This window comes from Lissotriton helveticus, chromosome 10 (assembly GCF_964261635.1).
Source record: "Lissotriton helveticus chromosome 10, aLisHel1.1, whole genome shotgun sequence".
Taxonomy (NCBI): domain Eukaryota; kingdom Metazoa; phylum Chordata; class Amphibia; order Caudata; family Salamandridae; genus Lissotriton; species Lissotriton helveticus.
Genome location: NC_136071.1, coordinates 1,180,436,306 through 1,180,457,184, shown reverse-complemented (window position 1 = coordinate 1,180,457,184; position 20,879 = coordinate 1,180,436,306). Strand labels below are relative to the sequence as shown.

At 46.9% G+C, this 20,879-nt stretch overlaps 1 protein-coding gene and 1 long non-coding RNA gene across 2 annotated transcripts in view; one reads left to right on the top strand and one right to left on the bottom strand.

Moving 5' to 3' along the window:
- The window catches only part of LOC144784199 (vomeronasal type-2 receptor 26-like), a 45,352-nt gene extending 43,364 nt beyond the window's left edge, over positions 1-1,988 (bottom strand). Inside the window, exons 1-2 of the mRNA XM_078662857.1 lie at positions 1,812-1,988; positions 1,337-1,477 (exon numbers count right to left, since the gene is read on the bottom strand). Coding sequence (XP_078518983.1) covers positions 1,337-1,477; positions 1,812-1,988 — 318 coding nt within the window. The remainder of the gene's footprint in view (positions 1-1,336; positions 1,478-1,811) is intronic.
- Positions 1,989-10,239: 8,251 nt separating this feature from the next.
- The window catches only part of LOC144785671 (uncharacterized), a 112,414-nt gene continuing 101,774 nt past the window's right edge, over positions 10,240-20,879 (top strand). The window contains exon 1 of the long non-coding RNA XR_013602014.1: positions 10,240-10,332. This is a non-coding gene — a long non-coding RNA (uncharacterized LOC144785671). The remainder of the gene's footprint in view (positions 10,333-20,879) is intronic.

Below are 20,879 nucleotides of genomic sequence, written 5' to 3'. Positions count from 1 at the left end.
CATAGCTCTATTTTGGAATAACCAATGTTTCTCGGAGGTGGTCTGGGACCATTCCAAGATGTATCGCAGTTGTGATGCCTGAAAGTAACGCCGCATATCAGGCACGCCTAGCCCTCCCTCTGCCGGTACACGCGCCTCAACCGAGGTCATTTACCAGCCCAGATGTAGTGCTGTATGGTGTCCTGCAGCTTTTTAAGCATGCCGATAGGGGGGGTGACCGGGATGGTCTGGAAGAGAGTGAGTGGCATCTGTCTCCATCGCTGAATGTCCCCCTGAATGCGTGTTAGGAGTTTAGAGTAGTTGAGCTCTACTGTCTGGAATGTCATGGGTGTCAAGTGAATCCCCAGGTACGGCAGCGCCATTTGTGTGGCAACCCTCCCATGGTGAGCGAACCGCTGTGGGCCTGTCGGGCGTTGCTCCCCAAAGGTAGAACCTCCGACTTCCCGACGTTCATTTTAAAGCCTGACGCCCTCCCAAACCGGTCAATTTCCTCCAAAAATGCCGGTATCGAAGCCCTGGGGTTGTCTACGGTGACAAGAATGTCGTCCACGTAAAGGCTGATCGTTTGCTCTTTGCCCCCAAACGTGACGCCCGTGATGTCTCAGTTGTCCCGTATGTGTTGGGCGAATGTCTCAATATAGAGGGTGAACAGCAGCGGTGAGAGCGGGCATCCCTGCCTCGTGCCGCGCCGAATGTTAAATGGTTTGGAACTTATCCCGTTCACTTTGATCGTCGCCCGGGGTGAGGCATTGCAGCTAGCCACCCAGGCCCGGAATCTATCTCCCATGCCAAATCTCGCCAACGTCATGTCTAGATGCGTCCAGTCCACCCTGTTGAACGCTTTTTCGGCGTCGATGGATAATAGGGCTGCGTCCGTAGCGTTAAAATGCGCTTTATCAATTACATGCATCAGGCGTTTGGTATTATCTGCACATTGGCGGGAAGGGATGAAGCCCGCCTGGTCCGGTTCAATGATACCTGGGAGACATGGGCCTAGTCTCGCGGCCAGAATGCTCGTAAAGAGCTTCACGTCGAGATTGAGGAGTGAGATCGGTCTGTATGCCGCACAGAGGGACTCGTCCTTGCCCGGTTTCGGCAGGACGATAATGTCGGCTTCAAGCATCTCCTGTGGGATTGAGCCCGGGCCCTGAAAGGAATTGAATAATTTTGTCACTATTGGGGCCAATAAAGGGCAGAATGTTCTATAAAAGTCCGCGGAAAAGCCGTCTGGGCCCGGTGCCTTTAGCGGCTTAAGACGCGCTATCGCGGAAATTACTTCGTACGGACGAATGGGGGCATCTAACGCCCGGGCGTTCGCCGCGTTAAGAGCTGTTACATTTGCTTCAGCCAGGTAGGTCATCCCTGCTTCCACATCTAGGGCAGGATCAGCCGTGTAGAGCTGGGCATAAAATGCCCGGAACGCTTCTGCTATGTGGTGGTCTTCGCGGAGCTCCCTGCCGTCCTCCTCACGGATGACCTGGATCTTAGAGCAGACGATCTTAGCTTTAAGTTTACTAGCCAGGAGGCGGCCAGTCTTATCCTCCCCCACATAGTAAGTGTGCCGGAGGCGCAATGCTGCGTATTCCGCCCGATCCAAATCGAGGCTCGCCAGTTGCGCTCTGGCTGCCTTCAACTTGCGCCTGTTTCTGGGGGCCCCCGTCCGGCTGTGAACTCTTTCAAGCTCCAGCACTTGTTCCGCCAACTCCTGTCGGCGCTCCTTCCGTTCTCTACTATCCGCCGCCGAGATCGCTATGAGTTCCCCTCTGACAACCGCTTTAAGCGCCCCCAAACCGCCGGTATAGCCACCTCACCTGTATCGTTTTGGCGTATATAATCCTTGATGCTTTGGGAAAGCTGCTGTGTGACCCCGTGCAAGAAAGCAAGTTCTCTCTAAGGCGCCATTTACCCTTATTGGGCTGTATATACGGGACCTCCAGGTGAAGCACCACTGCGTCATGGTCCGAGAGAGCTGCAGGGGCGACATCCATGTCTCGAACCAAGGGGGCCAAATCTGTGGAGCTTAGAAAGTGATCTATTCTGGCGTAAGTGCGAAGCATGTGCGAGTAAAAAGTGTACCCTGGAGATGTTTGATGTATCTCCCGCCATGTGTCCAGGAATCCCCTAGTGGTGAGCCAGTGTTTCCCTTCAGAGGAGAGTGCCCCTGAGTCTCCGAACCTCCTGCCCGACCTATCTCTCTCATTGTCCATGACCAGGTTTAAGTTCCCGCCAACAATAACGTGCCTCGACTCAGAACCTCTGGCAATGCCCCTTTAAGGAAGACCTCTTGTTTAGTGTTGGGAGCGTAGATGGACCCAACAGTGATCGACAGGTTTCCAACCCGGACAGTGTAGGCCAAGAGTCTGCCTTTGATTTCTGCCAATTTATCCCCCACTTGCCCTTTAAAGTGTTTGGAGAATAGAAGGGCCACCCCCGCTTTCTTCTCTGTGGTGGAGGAGTAGAATTGAGTCGGGAAAGCCCTGGACTTCATGCGGTGCCAATCCTTGGCCAGCAAATGCGTCTCTTGGAGTAGGCATATAGCCGCCCCTGAGTGTTCTAAATAGGAAAGGACTGCCCGTCTCTTGATTGGGTTGTTAAGCCCCTTAACATTTAGAGTAAGAACTTGGATGATCTCGTCAGCCATGAGTGGATGTGCGTCTCAACCCTCTGTGGCGAGGTCCATACCCACCCCGCGCTTCAATGCCTGCTGCCTGTTTGAACCGAACCCACCAGAGCCCCCCCCCGAACACCCCCCCACCACCCTGAACCCCAACTTGGTGTACCACTGCATTCACCCGGAGACCTCCTTCCCCGTCCCATCCTGTCCCCCAATCCCCCCTTAAAGCCACCAAACAACAACCCCCCCATCCCCAACACCCCAACAATGAATTGTCAATGTCCCAGACCTGCCATACCATCGCAGGGCTGTGGTGTCTCTACCGTGTGGAACAGATCCAAGTGACAGCCGTCGTGGCCCCCTGCCCGCCCCCCCTGCACATGCAATGTGAATGAATTGAGTGGTCCCCCCCAATGGTGCTTATTCAAAGGCCGCCGTTTCTTTGGCCACCTCCTGGATGGCAGTGGCCCTTTCCTGCGAGATGATGTGGGCATCAGGTTTCGATTGACATTTGGGTGTTCGCCTCCGCCCGACAGTGTGCCATCCTCCTGAGGCATGCTCTTGTGGTCGCCGTATAGGTGGTTGGACTTCCGGTTGTTCAATCTCCAAAAGTGCACAAGTGTTTTGCAATGATCGCAACTGTCGCAGCTCCCCATTCCATTTGAAAATCAACCTAAAAGGGTGGCCCCAGGAATATGGTATTTCTTCCTTGCGCAAGAAGTCTGTAGCTACCCTGAAAGATTTCCTCTTCTGGAGGGTAATGTTCGATAGATCCTGATATAGGGCTATCGGGCAGTTGCGAAATCGCAGGGGTTGTTTCTGTCTTGCTTCCTTGAGGATTCGTTCCTTGAGAAGAAAGTCCGGCAAAAAGGCTAAGATGTCCGGCGGGGGAGCTGGTGAGCGCCTGGGAAGACCCACACGGTGCGCTCTATCAATCCGCACGTCAAAGTCGGAGGTCTCCCCTAGGATATCGCGAAAGAGAGCTTGTAAATAGCCGGTGATGTCAGTTCCTTCTTCCTTCGATGGGACCCCACGGACCCGTATATTGTTCCGGCGGGACCGGTTTTCCAAGTCCTCCGCGTGTGCTTGGAGGTCTAGCTGCTGATCTTTCAAACGGATGACCTCCTGTTGCAGTTGTTCTACCTCCTCGCTTCTGCTTTGGTCCGCCTCTTCAATAGCCGCCACCTGTTCTCCTAGGCCGTCCACCTCCCGTCTGATCTCCTTGACTTCTCCCGCCACTTCCTGATGGAGCGTCTTAAAATCGTCCCTGAGCGAGTTGAAGAGAGCTTCCAGGAAGGATTTAGTGATCGGGACGTCCGTCTCGGAGGGGCTAGGCTGTTGTTTCACAGTCTCTGGTGACGGTGGCCCCTTTTCCGACTTCGTTTGGCCCTTCGTCAGCATCTCGGGGAGTGGGCGGTTTCCAGTCCTGCGTTGACCCGCCATGTTGACTCGGGCCCCGGTGCACGCCCAGTGCGGGTTCTGTGCTTTGGGACCTGCGTGTGCGGCAGTGAGCAAGCCTTCAGTCGTGTCTGGTCCATAAAGTTTCTGGGCTCGCGGTGGGGGCCCGACCTGTCGCCCCAGGCCCTTGCAGACCAGGGTGTCCAGGGCCCAGCGCCCCCCCAGAAGACCAGGGTCCGGGGAGCGGGGAACAGCGTCACCAGGCCCCTTGTGTGCAGTACTCTACACCAGAGTTTGTGTGCCGGGTGGGGGCGGCCCAGTGCAGTGCTTGTTCCAGGTCTGGGGCCGAGTGGGCCCATTCGCAGTTCTGTGGCCGGATTGTCGCACTCTCCACCGGCGTCGCGGGCCAAGACCAACTGTGCCCCCGGGGGTCTGCCCCTGGAGCGGCCTTCTCCTCCCCTTCCCCGCTCCTCCGCCTCCTCACCTCGTCAGCCGGGGCCCGGGTCTGCGATGTACTCGATGGGCCGCCAGGAGGTTCGGTTCCTCCAGGGCACCACAGTCGGAGGGGGAGGGGGGACAAACCCGCTGCTCTCGGTCCGCCGCGGCCTCGCTCCGGCTGTTCCAGCGAGCCGCCTCAGTCTCTGGCTCCCCCCGGGCACCTCCTCGGCGCCAGCACAGGCCGGGCGACCCGATCTCACCGTAGGCTCCTTCCTACGCAAGCCCCCGGCGGCCGCCGTGAGATCGCGGCCAGCGAACCGCGCCCCACTCTCGCTGTCGAGTGCGCTCCGGGCGTCGTTGCTGGGTCCCCAAGGCTCCCGGGACTGCTCCGCCGGCAAAAGTGGCCCTTGTTAGGGGGGTACACTGTGCGGAACGGCAAGTACAGGGGCGACGGGCCGGGGAGCTCACGAGACTCGCGTCCGACTACGCCGCCATCTTGGCCACGCCCCCCCCTATTTATATTTTTTAAAGGAACTGGAAACCTCCAATTTCTTGGGAAAACTCTAAATACAAAATACAATCCACCGGATTAACAAAATCCACCATATTAGTATTATGAAAATTCATATTCAATTAACTTTTAATATCCAAAAAAAACTAGCCCCTTGTAATGATTTATTACAATTGACTAGCGGCATCACAAACCCCTGGTAGGCAAATTATATCACTGCAACATAACCTCCTACCTACTTTCAAAAGCTTGTCTCACTTTCCTCTTACTCTCGTTTGCCTAAAAGCACTGTTTGGGTTGAAAGGCTTGACTTTGACTGTATGCCTTCGGGAAACTGTTGCCCACATGAAACGCTTCTCTCATACCTCTCTAACACTTATCTGCTTTAACAGCACAATGTGGGTTTAAATGCTGGACTCGCATCTTATCTTCCACTCATCTGTCTTAGCAGGACCATTTGAAAAATCAGGAAGTACTAACTTAAGGGTTAAAGCAATGAGTCATATCGGACATGTATTTAGAGTGGTAAATTAGTCCTGGTGAAATTAATGTCATATCTTTACAAGAATTACATATTCAGTATCACACCAGTTTAGAGACATAAGAGTGGAAAGAGCGAGGCACAGTTTTTGAGTCTGTATGTCTATCATATACTGGCGACCACAGTAAATAGACTGGTCCATTCATGTTATTAAACTACAATTCATCTGTTAGCATGAGAGCGAATACTTGATGTCCTCGTGCTGTTGCACACTACCAGCTCCCACGTCCAAGAGAAACTGTGGGTAAATGGAGACGCTCCCCTCAAAGAGATATGGGCGATGGTCAAGAAGGCGGAATTGTCAAAGCGTTGTGCGCAAGCGGCCAAGAAGGAAGCAGGTGGGACACAAACAGTATGCAAGATAATGACGCCGTCGAGAGGTGAACGACCAAGGCAGAGAGACCTGCAAAGGAATCAAGACGGAAGAAGACCAAACAACAACAACAACACCCAGATGGACAATAGGACGAATAAAGGTGGTAGGCCGAGCTGCTACAGGTGTGGCAGTACTTCACATCTGGGCAATGACAAAGCGTGCCCTGCGTTAAGGGCAAAATGTTCATATTGCAGCGTGTTTGGGCACTATGTGAAGGTGTGCCGCCGGAAAACCAAAGGAGCGATGGTTAGATATGTTGACCAGGAACAAAGAGAGGATGCAGACGACCAAGAAGACGCGGAAGACCAGGAAGAGTTCCTATATATTGATGTCCAGGTGTTGGAAATGGAAGGAGAAGGAACGGACAAACCCAGACTGAATATGCACATCGGTGGGATACCCCTGGAAATGATAGCGGACAGTGGAGCACCCATCTCCATCATACAACGACAAGTATGGGAAGAAAAGTTCGCACCCAAGATCGAGGAGAAACTGCACCCGATGGATTTGAGGCCGGTCACATATACGGGACAAAGAATTCCCATGTTGGGGTATTGCCCCCTCCTGTTCGAGTTCCGGGGTCGCCACGCACATTGCAAATTGTACATCGCCGAGAAAGGCCCCTCAGTATTGAGCTGGAAGGACCAAGGAGCGTTGGGTATACAACTCAACCCGGGGGGCATTGAAAAAATCCTGCTAAAGGACATGGAAAGGAAGGACGACGTGGAGTCATGGCAGAGAGCGTACCCCAAAGTGTTCAATGGACAAATTGGTGAACTGACGAAATACAAACACCTCATAAAGCTAAAAGAGGGAGCGAAACCCGTGGTGCACAAGGTGAGGAACATCCCGTTCCGCAGTAGCCAAGCAGTGCAAACGGAGTTGGACAGGCTGGAAAAGGAGGGAGTGATCAGAGCCATAGAGAGTGCCGAATGGCTTTCACCTCTGGTGGTAGCCCAGAAGCCCAATGGTAAAGTACGGCTGTGTGTCGATTTAAGGGAACTGAACAAAAACATTGTGATCGACAAATTTCCCCTGCCACGAATAAATGAGATGCTAGCTAAGACTAAAGACATCAAGTGGTTCTCCACAGTGGACTTGTCGTCGGCGTACCACCAAGTAAGACTACATTCATCGTGCAGCCATCTCACATCTTTTATCACGCATTTCGGCTGCTACGAATTCGTGAGAATGCCATTTGGACTAGCATCTGCAGCGGCGGTCTTTCAGAAGCTGATGCACAGGTTACTGAAGAACGTGGAGAACGTGCAGTTTTTTCAAGACGACATCCTGGTAATGGGGAGAACCAAACAGGACCACAACGAGAAGCTCCACAAAGTGCTACGGACGCTGCAGGACAATGGTCTGACAGCGGAATGGACAAAGTGCAGGTTCGGAGTGCAATCCGTCACGTACCTGGGCCATGAGGTGAGCGAAAACGGGATAAAGCCAAAAAGAGCCAACATGAAAGCTATTCAGGGCGCCCCCACACCTAACAAGAAAGAAGATGTTCGGTCATTCCTGGGAATGGCCGAATACTACAGTAAATTCATTCCCCATTTTGCCACGAAAACGCATCTCCTACGCCAACTCCTGAAGGAAAAGAACAAATTCCTATGGAGCCAGGAGGAACAGACGGAGTTTGAAGCCCTTAAACAGGAAATGAGTACCGCCATTCCCCTGAAAGGATTCGACCCCAGTGCGGAGTCCATCCTCACTACAGATGCCAGTGACCGTGGCCTAGGGGCGGTCCTAATGCAGAAATCGGAAAACGGAGAAACATCGACGGTCAGCTTTGCCTCAAGGTCGCTTGCGTCCAACGAGGAGAAGTTTAGTGTCATAGAGAAGGAGATGCTGGCAGTGGTATGGGCGATGAAGTGATTTAGACAGTACTTGTGGGGAGCGAAATTTCTGGTCAGAACGGACCACAAGCCCTTGGTCCGAGTACTGACGTCAAGTGGCCATGCTCACGCGACCCCTAGAATTGCCAAAATGACTCTTAGACTGTTGGACTTTGTGTACGAGGTGGAACACATTCCTGGGCCGCAGAACAAAGTGGCGGACTTCCTGAGCAGAGCAGCGGCAATGGAAGAAGCGGATAGCAGTGAGAAATAAAGGTGGGAAGGATATGTGGTAGCCACCATCCAGGATACGGAGGAAGTGATCAGTGCCCAGGAGTGGGAAGAAGCATACAGAGAAGACGTCGACTTGGAGGCCATCAAAGGATACGTGGTCCACGGGTGGCCAGAAAAGAGACACCTCAAGGAAGAACTGAGGAAGTACTGGGAAGTAAGGGATGAACTATCACTGGCGGAGAACCCCACATTTCTGCTCAGAGGTGACGAGGTGATTCCTCCACAAGGCATAATGGATCAGCTGATGACTCTACTGCACGAAGGGCACCAGGGCATCACCAAGACCAAAGCTCTCGCCAGGCAGGCGTACTGGTGGCCAGCCATTGATGCGCAGATAGAACGACATGTGCGGCGATGTGAGTCATGTGCCAAGGCGGACAAATCACAGAGCATGTTAAGACCACCCTTGGGAAAATTCCCAGTACCGGATGGACCATGGGAAATGGTTTCAGTGGACATCATGGGCCCCATCCTCAACAAAGAAGGAACACAGAAGTATGCTGTAGTTCTCATCGACAAATATTCCAAGTGGCCAGAGGTGGAGATAATGGAGAATGTGGACACTGATGCAGTGGTGCGCTTCTTACGTACCACGTTCGTCAGAGAAGGCATCCCAAAAATCATCACGTGTGATAATGGGCCGCAATTCACCTCGGCGAAGTGGATCGCCTTCACGACCAGGAACGGCATAGAGGTAAAACATACGCCCATCTACCATCCAGCCGGAAACGGTCAGGTGGAACGTTTCAATCGGGTGATCATGGGCACCATTCAAGCGGCCATCAACGATGGTATGGACTGGGAGAAGGAATTGGAGAAGATGATCTGGGCCTATCGTATCACCCCGGGAAGCACGGGATACAGCCCATTTAAGGTGTTGAGAGGAAGAGAAGCCTTCACGAAGGACAACATGGCATGGAGGAAATTAGTGGTGCAAAGCAAATGGTCACCGGCCGTGGTCAGAAGAAATCTAGAGAAGGCACAAGAAGTATACACAATGCACTTTAACAAGAGACGCAACGTTCAAGGAGTAGAACTGGAGAAGGGAGACTGGGTGAGAGTGAAACTGGCCATCCTCAAGAAGAAGGGGGAAAGCAAATTTTCACCACCCTTGCAAGTGCTGGAGCCTTACGCCCGGTCTGCCCTGCTCAGTGACGGAAAGGTGTGGTCACAGGACAGAATGGCCAAATGCAGCAAGATCTTGAAGTGGGGAGATGAAACTGAAGAAGGAGCAAAGCAAGTAGGTGATGAAAGCGAAGGAGAACGTAGTGGAAGGTGTAACGAGAATGTAGAAGAAGGAGTGCAGCAAGTGGAAGACAGCGAAGGAGAAGGCGGGACGAGTGAAGGTACGAGGAGCGGGTGCAAGGTAGAACGCAGTGAGGACGTGATGGACAGAGAAAGAGAAGGCGCAGGGAGAAGGTCAGACAGAAGGGAACCGGAAGAGGAAGGAAGTACTGAAGTGGTGAGAACCAGAGTTGGAAGGACTGTAAAGGTACCTGAGAAGTTCAAGGACTATGACATGAACTGAAAGTAAGGACTTTATTGTACAATGTTTGATTATTGCATAAAGGGGGGAGATATGTGGTAACGGTCTAGTGTTCCGTCCCCGGAACAGGAAGCGAGGGGACGGGAAGCGGAAGGCGGCCATCTTGTGATCAGCGCCGACCGCTGTAGTTAACGGTCATAGTTCCCGGCGCTCCGGGGAATAAAGAAGTTGAAACAAAACTTCCAGCGTCAGTGTGGTACGTTTGCTTTATTACACATACTCCAAAAAAATATTGTGCAATGTACATGAAATATGACTGAAACACTAATAAATGATCAGTGTTGTAACCATAAGATCTCATAAATTGTTAATGTTGTAACCATAAAGATCCACCAGGTGTCACTGATACACAACACAACCAATGCATACAATTCGCAATAGAAAATACCTCAAGTCTACATGCGAAGCATAATGCACTCGATGTCCATATTAGATGAAATGAAGAAAAATAAAGCAAAAAGGAAACCAATAAATCATTTGGAGTTGAGCTCGTGAATATTATTTTAGCAAAAAGGAAACGTTTTTGAGCCCAAAATAAGTCAAAGAGCTCAACTTAAAGTAGCAGACAATACAATAGAGTTAACTTGCAGAATCTAAAATGTCCGAGAAGCATAACGTTATGACGTCATGCACCACAAGACTACGGGATCCACGTACGTTCACTTCAAATCGCTCTCCAACAGACTGCTAGGCAGGTTCGTCCAATCAGCTTGTCAATGTTCCTTCATCACGGCGTTCGAAGTAGAACACGAGCTCTGGAAGACTCCAACTGCGTAAGTTTAAAATAATGTTCACGAGCTCAACTCCAAATGCGTCATTTATTTTTTAAATATAGTCGTTACGCTTCACGCTTAATTGGCATTTGCACAGCAACTTCTATTCAGCATTACTTTTCCACACAGTAAATTGTCCTCGCACATGGAAATAATTCAGACGGCTTTTCTTAAATTATTTCAAGCATTAGGGTTCACGCACTTGGCTATATTTGCTCGAGCTTTTGAAACAGACTTCTCTTCATGCTCGGTTAAACACAATAACTGCTCTATAGTTTATTTTAAATTCTCTTTACGCTTGGCTTGGTTTCAGTCAGTTTCTTTACACTTTAACTGTGTTAAACACACTGAACAAGTTCCTGTTTACTTTCAATTCCCTTCACGCATGATTTGTTTTCAGTCAATTTCTTTATTCTTAACTGCACGATGAAAAACACATATAGATGCTAAGATTTCCAAGGCTTAGAGAAGTTAACATTAGGAAAGTTTACCACTTCTTCAACAGCCACTTCAAATTAGCAGTGGTTAATATTAGACTCTGCTGGTACAGAAAAAGTGGCACAGAATAATGGAGCAACAACCAAAAAAACCTTCAATTGGCTAAATAAGAACTCGGGATGAGCCCGCATCGAAGATCCTTTAAACAGCTTAGTTAAATGCCAAACAGCTTAGGAATGCGGCGAAAAGTTCCCAATTCCAGATACTTTAACCCCTTCCACGCTCATGATGAGCTGAGCTCGTCATGAAGTAGCCTGCTCGCACGCTGATGACGAGCCCAGCTCGTCATGAAAGCATGAAGATCCAGGAATCCCAGCACAGCAGGGGAATTCCCATAGCATTCAACGTGTTAAACAAATATCACTATGCCTCAAACATCCAGGATACAAGGATGTTTATCCCCTTCGAGGCTAATGACGAGCTGATAGAGCGCGCAGGTCACCCGACTATAATTTTACCATATACGTATCGGGCCCATAGAAATTCCAAATTACCATATTCATTAGTCAGGTGACCTTACACTCTACTACCAGCAACCCTTGTTCCTTCCTATTTTATTTCCAGTGTACCTGACTTACCAATCCACTGTTACGGGTACCTATGATCACAATGGATCAGAGAGCTAGCTGTAAAAGAAAGGCAGACACAAAATACCAACTATCATATTTTCTTTGCACTCATGTAATGACCACAGACTCAAGAAAGTTTAAAACCTTTATCTAAATTTCATCAAGTTCTGAAAACATTAGGTTCACAGCAATTAAACTGTCAATAACTAAAATTATAAAGAACACGTATCCATATAAGAAATAAATCAGGCCAACCATTTAAATTTCTAAAGGAAGGTAAGAACAGGGAACATGCTAATTAAAAATTTCATAGTTTAGACTTTAAATGGAGTAACTAAAGACGGGGAAGAATAAGGAACATACTAGAATGTCACAGTTGAAAAATACCCCTGAGATATGGGTATGAGAAATAACTAATTTACGAGAACTCTGGGATACCATATAACTATGGGGAAGGTAAAAGTGGAACACGCTAGAATTCCAAAACCATCATTCAGTCAGCTTAAAGATAGATAAAGATAAGAAACATCTATATTTCATGAACGGTATAGAGAATTGTACTTAAAGGAAGGGAAAATAGGAACATGCTAGAATAACAACAATAATGTATGACCTTTTCATTTAGTAGTGCGAAAAGCATGGAAAATCAAATATGCAAGAGTATGACTTTATTAAAGCAAAGGGAGAAAAGTGAAAGATTGCAGAATAGATTTCTCAGCGCTATATTTACCTAGTATGGTGTGAAGACCAACCCTGGCCACGGGTCAGTTAAGGACAGGAGAAACCCCAAGGAAGGACAGTAGCCAGTAGGTCAGCAGATACAGAATGGACACCCCAGGACAGGACAGGAAAACCAGATTAGGATCAAGACAGGACCACCAAGGTAAGACCAGCACACGCAGTTCGGAAGCAACGCCTGCGCTCCACCCTCTCTGCAGCTATCAGTCAGAACCCCGATTTTGTTATCGAATTCTCCAGCAAAGTGCTCCGCCAGCACTTAAGGTTTCCCTTGGGTCTCTGGAATATTTCGGACAGAGTGCTCCGCAGCTCTCTGTAACAGTCACCTATTGAGTGCGTTGGGTCAGTGACAGGTCAGCTGTTCAGACAAGTCGGGCAATTTCTCTAGTTAAACCTAGGCTAGTTATACTGTTTTCGGGACAGTGTACCACCCCTCAAATGTTGCAAGTGTAAGAATCCCCAATTTCGATTGGTCCACAAGTGGGATAGGTCAACACACCAACCACATTTCATTTCTACAAGACCTAATTTACATGATTTGGGACCGCCTATTGAATTCGGGGTTCCCATGACATAAATCTCAACATTACAATAGCGCATCTATGAAATATGATACATTTAGAACAGTTCAGCTTCTTCTGCTAGGCGAAGGTGCATCTTCCCAGGCACATCTTGGCTGGGACCTCAGGATGGCAGGGTTTCAATGCCACCGGCAGAAGACTGTCATGCGCAGAAAGGCTGTTCAATATGGAGTATTTCCATCCCTCATGCTCACGGATTTTCAATACATGTAAAGTAAGCGAAAACAATTTAGAACATAGAAAATAAATGATTACACTATACCAGGAATCCCTATATGACCCCCCTTACTTTATATTAACTATAGCATTATTATTAGTGCGATACGAACAGAAAGCATAAAGCGGCAGGACAAGCTTCGGCATGTGAGAACACCAAGCGGCCATTTTAAGTCAAGTGCGCAAGCGCGAAAAGTTCCCACCAGAACTGCGAGTACGTCACGTCACGTGAGTGTGACCAACGCATGCGCAGAAGAAAACCCCGCCAAGCAGCGGCCATTTTAATGACAAGCGTTGTTAAAGTTAATAAACACATATGCAAGCGTCTCTGGGACACCCAAATGTCAGAATAAAAAGGGGAAATTAGTAAGACAAACATGTTGAATTAGTCCATTATAGTTATTATGAGTACAAGCAAGCCGCTTTACGTGCGAAATCTTGCTCCATCAATCCCCTCTTTGATGATATTTTATATCATCACAAAACAATAGAACCAGATGCCAACTTAGATTTTTCCCAACTCAATCTCTTCCAACATTCGATTCAATTTCTCTTTTGTTTCTTTGTTAGGGTGAGAATTTTTCACCCTTTTATAAATCTGATTATTCAGTTCCTCTAATTCAAGTTCATCGACATTCCGTTTCACTCCTCTCTTGTTCACATATATTTCTTTTGGTGTTTGTGACATTTGCAGCAGACAAATATGAGGAATATTACCAATCCTATTCCCGCAATTGGCATCAGTACCTTAATCAAAAAACGTTTACCTAAATTAGAAAACCAATGACCTACAGTGGAGAGACCATCAGTAAGTCTCTTCCAGGCACTGTCAACCTCCAGTGGTTTGAGTTCCTTTTCCAAATTTGTAATGTTCCTTACATACCTTTTAATTTCCACACTTTTGTCAGGTATGTAAGTGCAACAATGTTGCGCTTTCAACATTCTGCAGACTCCGCCCTCTTTTGCCAATAGAGTGTCAAGAGCAAGCCTGTTCTGTAAAACCATCGATCTGACCGCAACCATTTCGGTATTGATCATCAGAAATCCTCCAGCAGTGTCAGTAGATAACCGATCCACTACTGTTGACAATTTGCAAATTCTGTGTGTGTTCAAAACCACTCCCACTGCAGGTATCAATGCACTAAATATATCACCCATTATTTTTCCTACACTTTCTCTTTTACTACGTACTAAACCATTAGTGTTTTCACGGCTTCCACCAATTTCATTCACATGGTATATTTTCGGGAAGACAATTCCAAAATAACAGCTTCCATACCAGTGATCCGGCAATTTGAATTAAGCCTTGTTCCCACATATATAATATATTCCGGGAAACACAGGTTCTGACCCATTTTTGAAACCCCATCCTCCAATTACCATATAATTGTGTTCGCAATGACTGGAACCAATGAAAATGTTATTATAATAACTAGTCTTTTCTCAGTGAAGACAAAGTTTCCCTTTCTTTTCGAAATCCAGAAGTAGTGCAGCATTAGCTCCACCATTTGGGGTGTTCACTATACTCTCAGCCCATTTAGGGGTTCTCTGCTTTTTGTCATTCGCTTTTCTTTGGAAACTTTCTCTTCTCTTTTCTGCCATATTTAGAAACATTTTCTCTTGTTCATGTAATGAACAGGTCAAGTTATTTCTGTGAGCTTCTCCTAAATCTATTGTGCCTATAGTTAGAAAGTATTCTCCCATATAACGTGTTACATCACTCTTAGTATGTACAGGATTCAGCTTTCCACGTATAGGGAGTTCAGAAAATATCACATCTGAGTTAGAGTAATAGTACTGTAACGGTCCTCTTTTGTAAAATACACTAGCTAAAATGCTACAGGAAATTCCATAGGTTAAAGGCAAGTGGTGATAAGTTACACCTTCAGCTACGGAAGTGGGTAGCTTCATGCAGACATAACAATCTTCTCTTTCCATAGTTTCTACATAATGTACTAACAGGTTTGCGAAAACATTTAAATAAGTTTTGTTCTTAATCCTGTGAAAACGTAATTCTTCCTCCTCTGGTGCTTCTAAACATATGTTAGTTTGTTTCAGGCTAAGTGGTTTTTCTAGTGCGTCTACTCTTTGTGGGGTTCTTCTAGTGTGCTTTTCTACAGTGTCATCAGGTAAGTCATTACTTGAGTACAAACTCGGGTTTTTGCTCATCATAGAAGGAATAGCTATTGTTAGTCCTATCCACAGTATCAGTACTATGGCTACACTACAAAAACACACTTTGCAGCATGTTTTACAACAACCTCGTCTCGGTCTCCCATTCTAAGAAGAATCAGACATTTTAGCTCAAAAGAGGTCATAACCCCTCTTTGTAAATCTACACAGTTTGCTTACTCGGATAACTTTTCAGGTTGCGTTTGCTTCTTCAAAAATGTATTCAGCAATTACTTCTTCATCACTTATTTCCAAATTCTCAAACTCCTCCAATACGTAATATGTCCACTCAGGACTCGCGTACTTGTTATTCAGTTTCTTTAGGCGAGCACTTCTTCTTTTTATTTTTGTGTGGACTGGGTCAGTTTGACTCGAAACCTCATTTATTTGTTCAGGCTCCTCGTTTATCGTCTTCAAACGTAGTCTCAGCCTTTTCACAAATCGAGGTACTGAATCACCCTTTCGGAGTCTTTTAAATGGCACTGTCTCTTGGCTTTTGTCCAATATTCTTTTGTTTTCGTTTAGTTGTGGCACAATGGGATCTTGTTCGTCTTCAGCAGTGTTCCCTAACTGACTAGGTCCAGGTCTTTCTTCTGTTTCTTCCGCCTGGTCCCTAAACTGGCCTTGTTCAGGTGTCTGTTGAGTTTGGCTTTGATCTGTTTCGATCTCTTCTTCCTGAACACAATTGTCTAATCCTGTCTGTTCCTGTTCACGCTCTTCGAACTCTTGATTTTCTTCCGCATGAACTTCCGCCCTAGTTTCTATCTGTCCCTCTTCAGGTGCAGGTGTTCTTGGTGGAGTGTCAATTACCTGCTCTTCCTCTATCTGGTCCTCCTCAGAATCAGCTCTAACATGGATTTCGATGATCTGAGTAGCTTCTTCTTCACCTGTCTCGTCCTCCCTATCCCACTGTCTGTCTAGCGGGGCTTGATTTTTTTGTTCGGATTGGGTCGATTGTCAGATCGATGAGTGGAACCCAATCGTCTTGACTGGAGCTCGGTTGTTCCTCTTCAGCTACTTCAGGATTGATATCTTGAGATCCTTCAGCTGGGCAACCTTCGGCTTCAGTTAGGTCTGGTTCAGTCACTCTCTTCGTGTGGATGGCATGGATCCAGCAAGGTACTCCTGCACACTTTACAGCTGTGGTGGTTACCAGGATCACTTGTCGTGGCTTTCCCCACCTGGGCTCAAGGCAGCTCTTCCGAGTGTGCTTCTTTATTGCGACCCAATCACCAGGATTCAGGTTATGTGCTGGAGTCGTTGGTTTGGCGACGTCTTCTCCCCCTACCTGGCGAGAGATAGAACGTACTTGGTCAGCCAGCTCTTTGCAATACTCCAGCACCAAATCATCAGATATGCCTATTATTTTGTATCCTGGCACCCATGCCTGCCGCATCGCTCTTCCCATCAAGATCTCATGTGGACTCAAACCTGTTTTCCGATCTGGAATACTTCTAAGTCCCATTAGTACAAGAGGCAGAGCATCTGTCCATTGCAGTTGAGTGTATTCACACATCTTTCCCAATCTTGCCTTGATTGTGCCATTTATCTGTTCTACCACTCCAGAAGCCTCTGGACGATATGCACAGTGCAGATGTTGCGTGATTTTGAATGCTTCACAGATTTGTTTTATTATTTCATTCTAGAAATGACTTCCTCTGTCAGACTCAATTAAGACAGGGAAACCGTAACGAGGTATAAGCTCCCTAAGCAATATTTTGGCTACTGTGATGCTATCATTTCTATGTGCAGGGAAAGCTTCCACCCATTTTGAAAACAGTCAGACAATGACAAGTAAGTATCTCATTCCTCGACAAGGAGGCAACTGAATGAAGTCAAGTTGCAGTCTAATGAAGGGGCCTTCTGCCTTTCCAACTTTTCCTGGCAACACTATGGTTTTCTTTCCAGGGTTAAATTGCTGGCAGGTCAAACACCTCTGGCAGAGTGCCTCTGCTACTCTTCTGAAATTCGAACTGAACCATGTTCGGCGGAACATGCGAATCATCGCATCTCTGCCCACATGTGTGTCCCCATGTATCAGCCTAGCCATAGGAGCAAGCATACAGTCTGGCAACACAGGCAACCCATCAAGGTAAACAATGACACCATCTTCATCTCTCCTGCGGCACCTGAAGTTTCTCCATCTCTGTTTTTCTTGTGGCTCTGCTGCTTCCTGCAAGTCTCTCACCTCTTCCCATGTATTCACTCCCTCTAGTATCAAAAGTTGGCAGCTGCTTCCATTTCCCCCAACCCTTCTATTGATTGAGATTTTGTATTTTGCACAAAGTTGGGCTAACTGGTCAGCATAACAATTACCGGCTGTCACATCGTCGTTGCCAGATTTGTGAGCAGCACACTTGACCACAGCCAATTCTTTTGGTAACTGGATTGCTTCCAGTAAATCCTGCACATATTTTCCATTTCGGATAGGGTTACCTGAAGAAGTCAGGAACTCCCTCTGTAGCCACAATTGGCCAAAGTCATGCACAACCCCATAACCGTACTGGCTATCAGTATATACGGTTATTCTCAAATTTCTCCCAAATGTACAGGCTTTTGTCAATGCAATTAATTCGGCTATTTGTGCAGACTTAACCCCATACAAGTAAGATGCTTCCACCGGACGATCCAGAGTGCACACAGAGTAGGCAGCACTTAAGCCACAGTCCTCGTGTCTCATGCATGAGCCGTCTACAAACAGCTCATAATCTCCATGGTACAAAGGGTGCTCTTTAATGTCTGGGCGTGGTTTTGTACTGAATTCAGTTAAGTCAATGCAATCATGTGCAAATTCTTCCCTCACTTCGTCTGCAAATGAGCTAGGTAGCAAGGTAGCAGGATTCAAAATGTTACATCTCTCTATGGTTACATTTCCTGCACCTACAAGGATTCTTTCGTACTTAGTCAGCCGACTAGGTGTGAGATACTGGGTTTTCGTTCTTGTCAGTAAAATCACAACAGAATGTGGAACATATACAGTTACTGGATGTCCCATCACAATGGACTCACTCTATTCAAGACTCATGCAGGTTGCAGCTACAGCTTTCAAACACCCTGGTAATCCAGCTGCTACTGGGTCCAACGTGGAAGAAAAATATGCCACTGGACGTCGAGTCATACCATGAATTTGGGTCAGGACTGAAAGTGCACAATTGTCTCGTGTGTCACAGAACAGTGCAAAATCTTTGGAATAATCGGGCATACCTAATGCAGGAGCAGTACAGAGACAATCTCGCAATTTGATAAAAGCTGACATGCTTTCGTCATCCCACTCCACTGGGTCACTTGCTCCTTTCCTGGTCATTTTTATCAATGGTTTTGCTAGGACTGAGAATCCCACAATCCATTGCCTGCAGTAACCTACAACTCCAAGGAACATTCTGATTTCCTTCTGAGTGTTTGGCAATTCCATGTTTCGAATTATCCTGATTCTTTCGAGGTGACTTTCCTGATACCTCTCTCTATCTGGTGCCCCAGATACTTCACTGATGTGGTGCAGAACTGTAACTTTTCGGGTGATACCTTATGCCCTCCCTTACCTAAATGATTCAGCAAGGCAATTGTGTCAGTCACACAGTCTTTTCGACTCTTAATCGCCACCAAGAGGTCGTCTATGTACTGCACCAGAACTGATTTTCCAGGCAAAATTAGGGTCTCAAGGCACTTTTTCAGAATCTGATTAAAGATAGAGGGGCTTTCTGTATACCCCTGAGGGACGCGATTCCAGACGAACACGTGACTGTCTAATTCAAATGAGAAGAGAAATTTGCTGTCTCGATGCAATGGGATCGAAAAGAATGCATGACATAGGTCAATGACGGTAAACCATCCAGCATTCCATGGAATTTGGTATAGAATCACTGCAGGGTTTGGCACGACAGGACAACAGGGAACCACAATTTAGTTAACCCTTCGCAGATCCTGTACTACCCTGTACTTACCGCTAGGTTTCTTGATTCCAATTATGGGCGAATTGCATGGACTGCTCATCACTTCTTGTATGATTTTGGCTTCTAACAATCTTTTTATTTCAATGGCAACTCCTGCTTTCACTTCTGCACTCATTTTGTACTGTTTAATGTTTGGGTACACTGCATTCTCTTTTATGGTTATTTTAATCGGGTCTACATTTGCCATTAATCCTACATCTTTTCCAGTAAAATCCCATACTTCTGGTTTCACTGTTTCCTGGAGTTCTTCAGGTAAATCTGCTATGGTCAACCTTTTAATCTCTGAATCGGGTCTTGCTAATATTAATTTGTAAATTCCATCTTCATCTGGGGTCTGAATTTCAACGCCATTTGGTGTGCAAAAGATGGTGCAATTTATTTTGCACAACAAATCCCTCCCTAACAGATTTACAGGACTGGTGTCGCAAACGACAAATCTATGTATCTCTTTAAAATTTCCAATTTTAACCTCCATGGGCTTTGTAACTGGGGTACTAATTAGCTGATTAGAAACGCCCACTACTTGGATTGCTTCTCCCGAGAGGGGTAGGTTTGGAACGTCTGCTGTTCTCACAGTAGAACGAGTGGCACCAGTGTCCAACAGAAAGGTGACGTCATTTCCTTCAACCTTTCCTTCAATATATGGTCCTTACTGGTCCACCGGCAAGGAGGCGCCAAGCACGCACTCCTCGTCCTCCCTCTCAGGCACCGTCAGTATGTGTCATCACAGAGAAATGTGTCATTCAACAGAAATTGTGAAACCGCTGCATTTCTATCTTCCCTTCCTTCCCACACTTCAGTGTCTTCACTCGGCTGTGCTTTGCTTTTATAATTCTGCCTAGGTGCACGAGGCAACTGATTCTGCTTTACCTGTTGCTGGGTCTTTCGTAGTTTTTCACTCTGCGTCTGTGGATTTAAATAATTAATTTGGATATTACCATTTTGTGCATGTGGACACTCGTCTCTCCAATGACCTATCTGGCCGCATCCGTGACAGGGGAACTTCTTTTTGGCCTCTTCTCTACTCATCTTAACTCTGGGCTTTCCCCCACCCCCAGAGCCTTGAATCTGGTTACTGGCCATTTTCTTTAACTGCTGCTCCTGTTCGGCTAATTTCACCTGGGCCCACATAACCTTTAACTCTTTTCGTTTATCTGCCAATTCATCCTCACAATACTTAGCATATTTTAAAACCTCATCAATGGGCTTAGACTGCCAACAGATTTTATTGTCTTTGATCCACTGGGAAATTTCAGGTCTTAGTCCTAATACAAACCTGTAAATGAAATGGGTCATGTCCTTCATTTCAATGTTGTCTAGGCCACTGTATGTTTTGAACACCTGTAACAATCGTTCATAATAGGAGTGTACAGTTTCATCCCTATTCTGGGTAGTTCTGTCTATTCGTGTCCAATCAGTTTCCTTTGCAGGCACCTTCCCTTTCAGATACAGCATTACCTGATTGTACTTTTTCATCACGTCAGCAGAGGGTGCTCCTGTATTTGGGTCTCTTGGGTATTCCTCACTAGGCCAATCAATAGCAATTTTACATTCTGTCCACAGATCTACAGGTACTACAATTTTGAAATAACCATCCAAATCTTTCCAAAGACACTTCTGGACTTTCACAAATCTCTCAACCTGTCTGTACCAATCTACAGGTTTCTCTCGCAATTTTGGGAAATCGTTTGTAAAGGACACAATATCCTGTCGGGACCATGGAACGTGCACATACTTTCCACCTGGCACTTCTCGCATAGGATATAATTTCTCTGCCTTGTCAGCTTCCTTTAAAACATACTCTGAAGCCATCTGTTTTGACC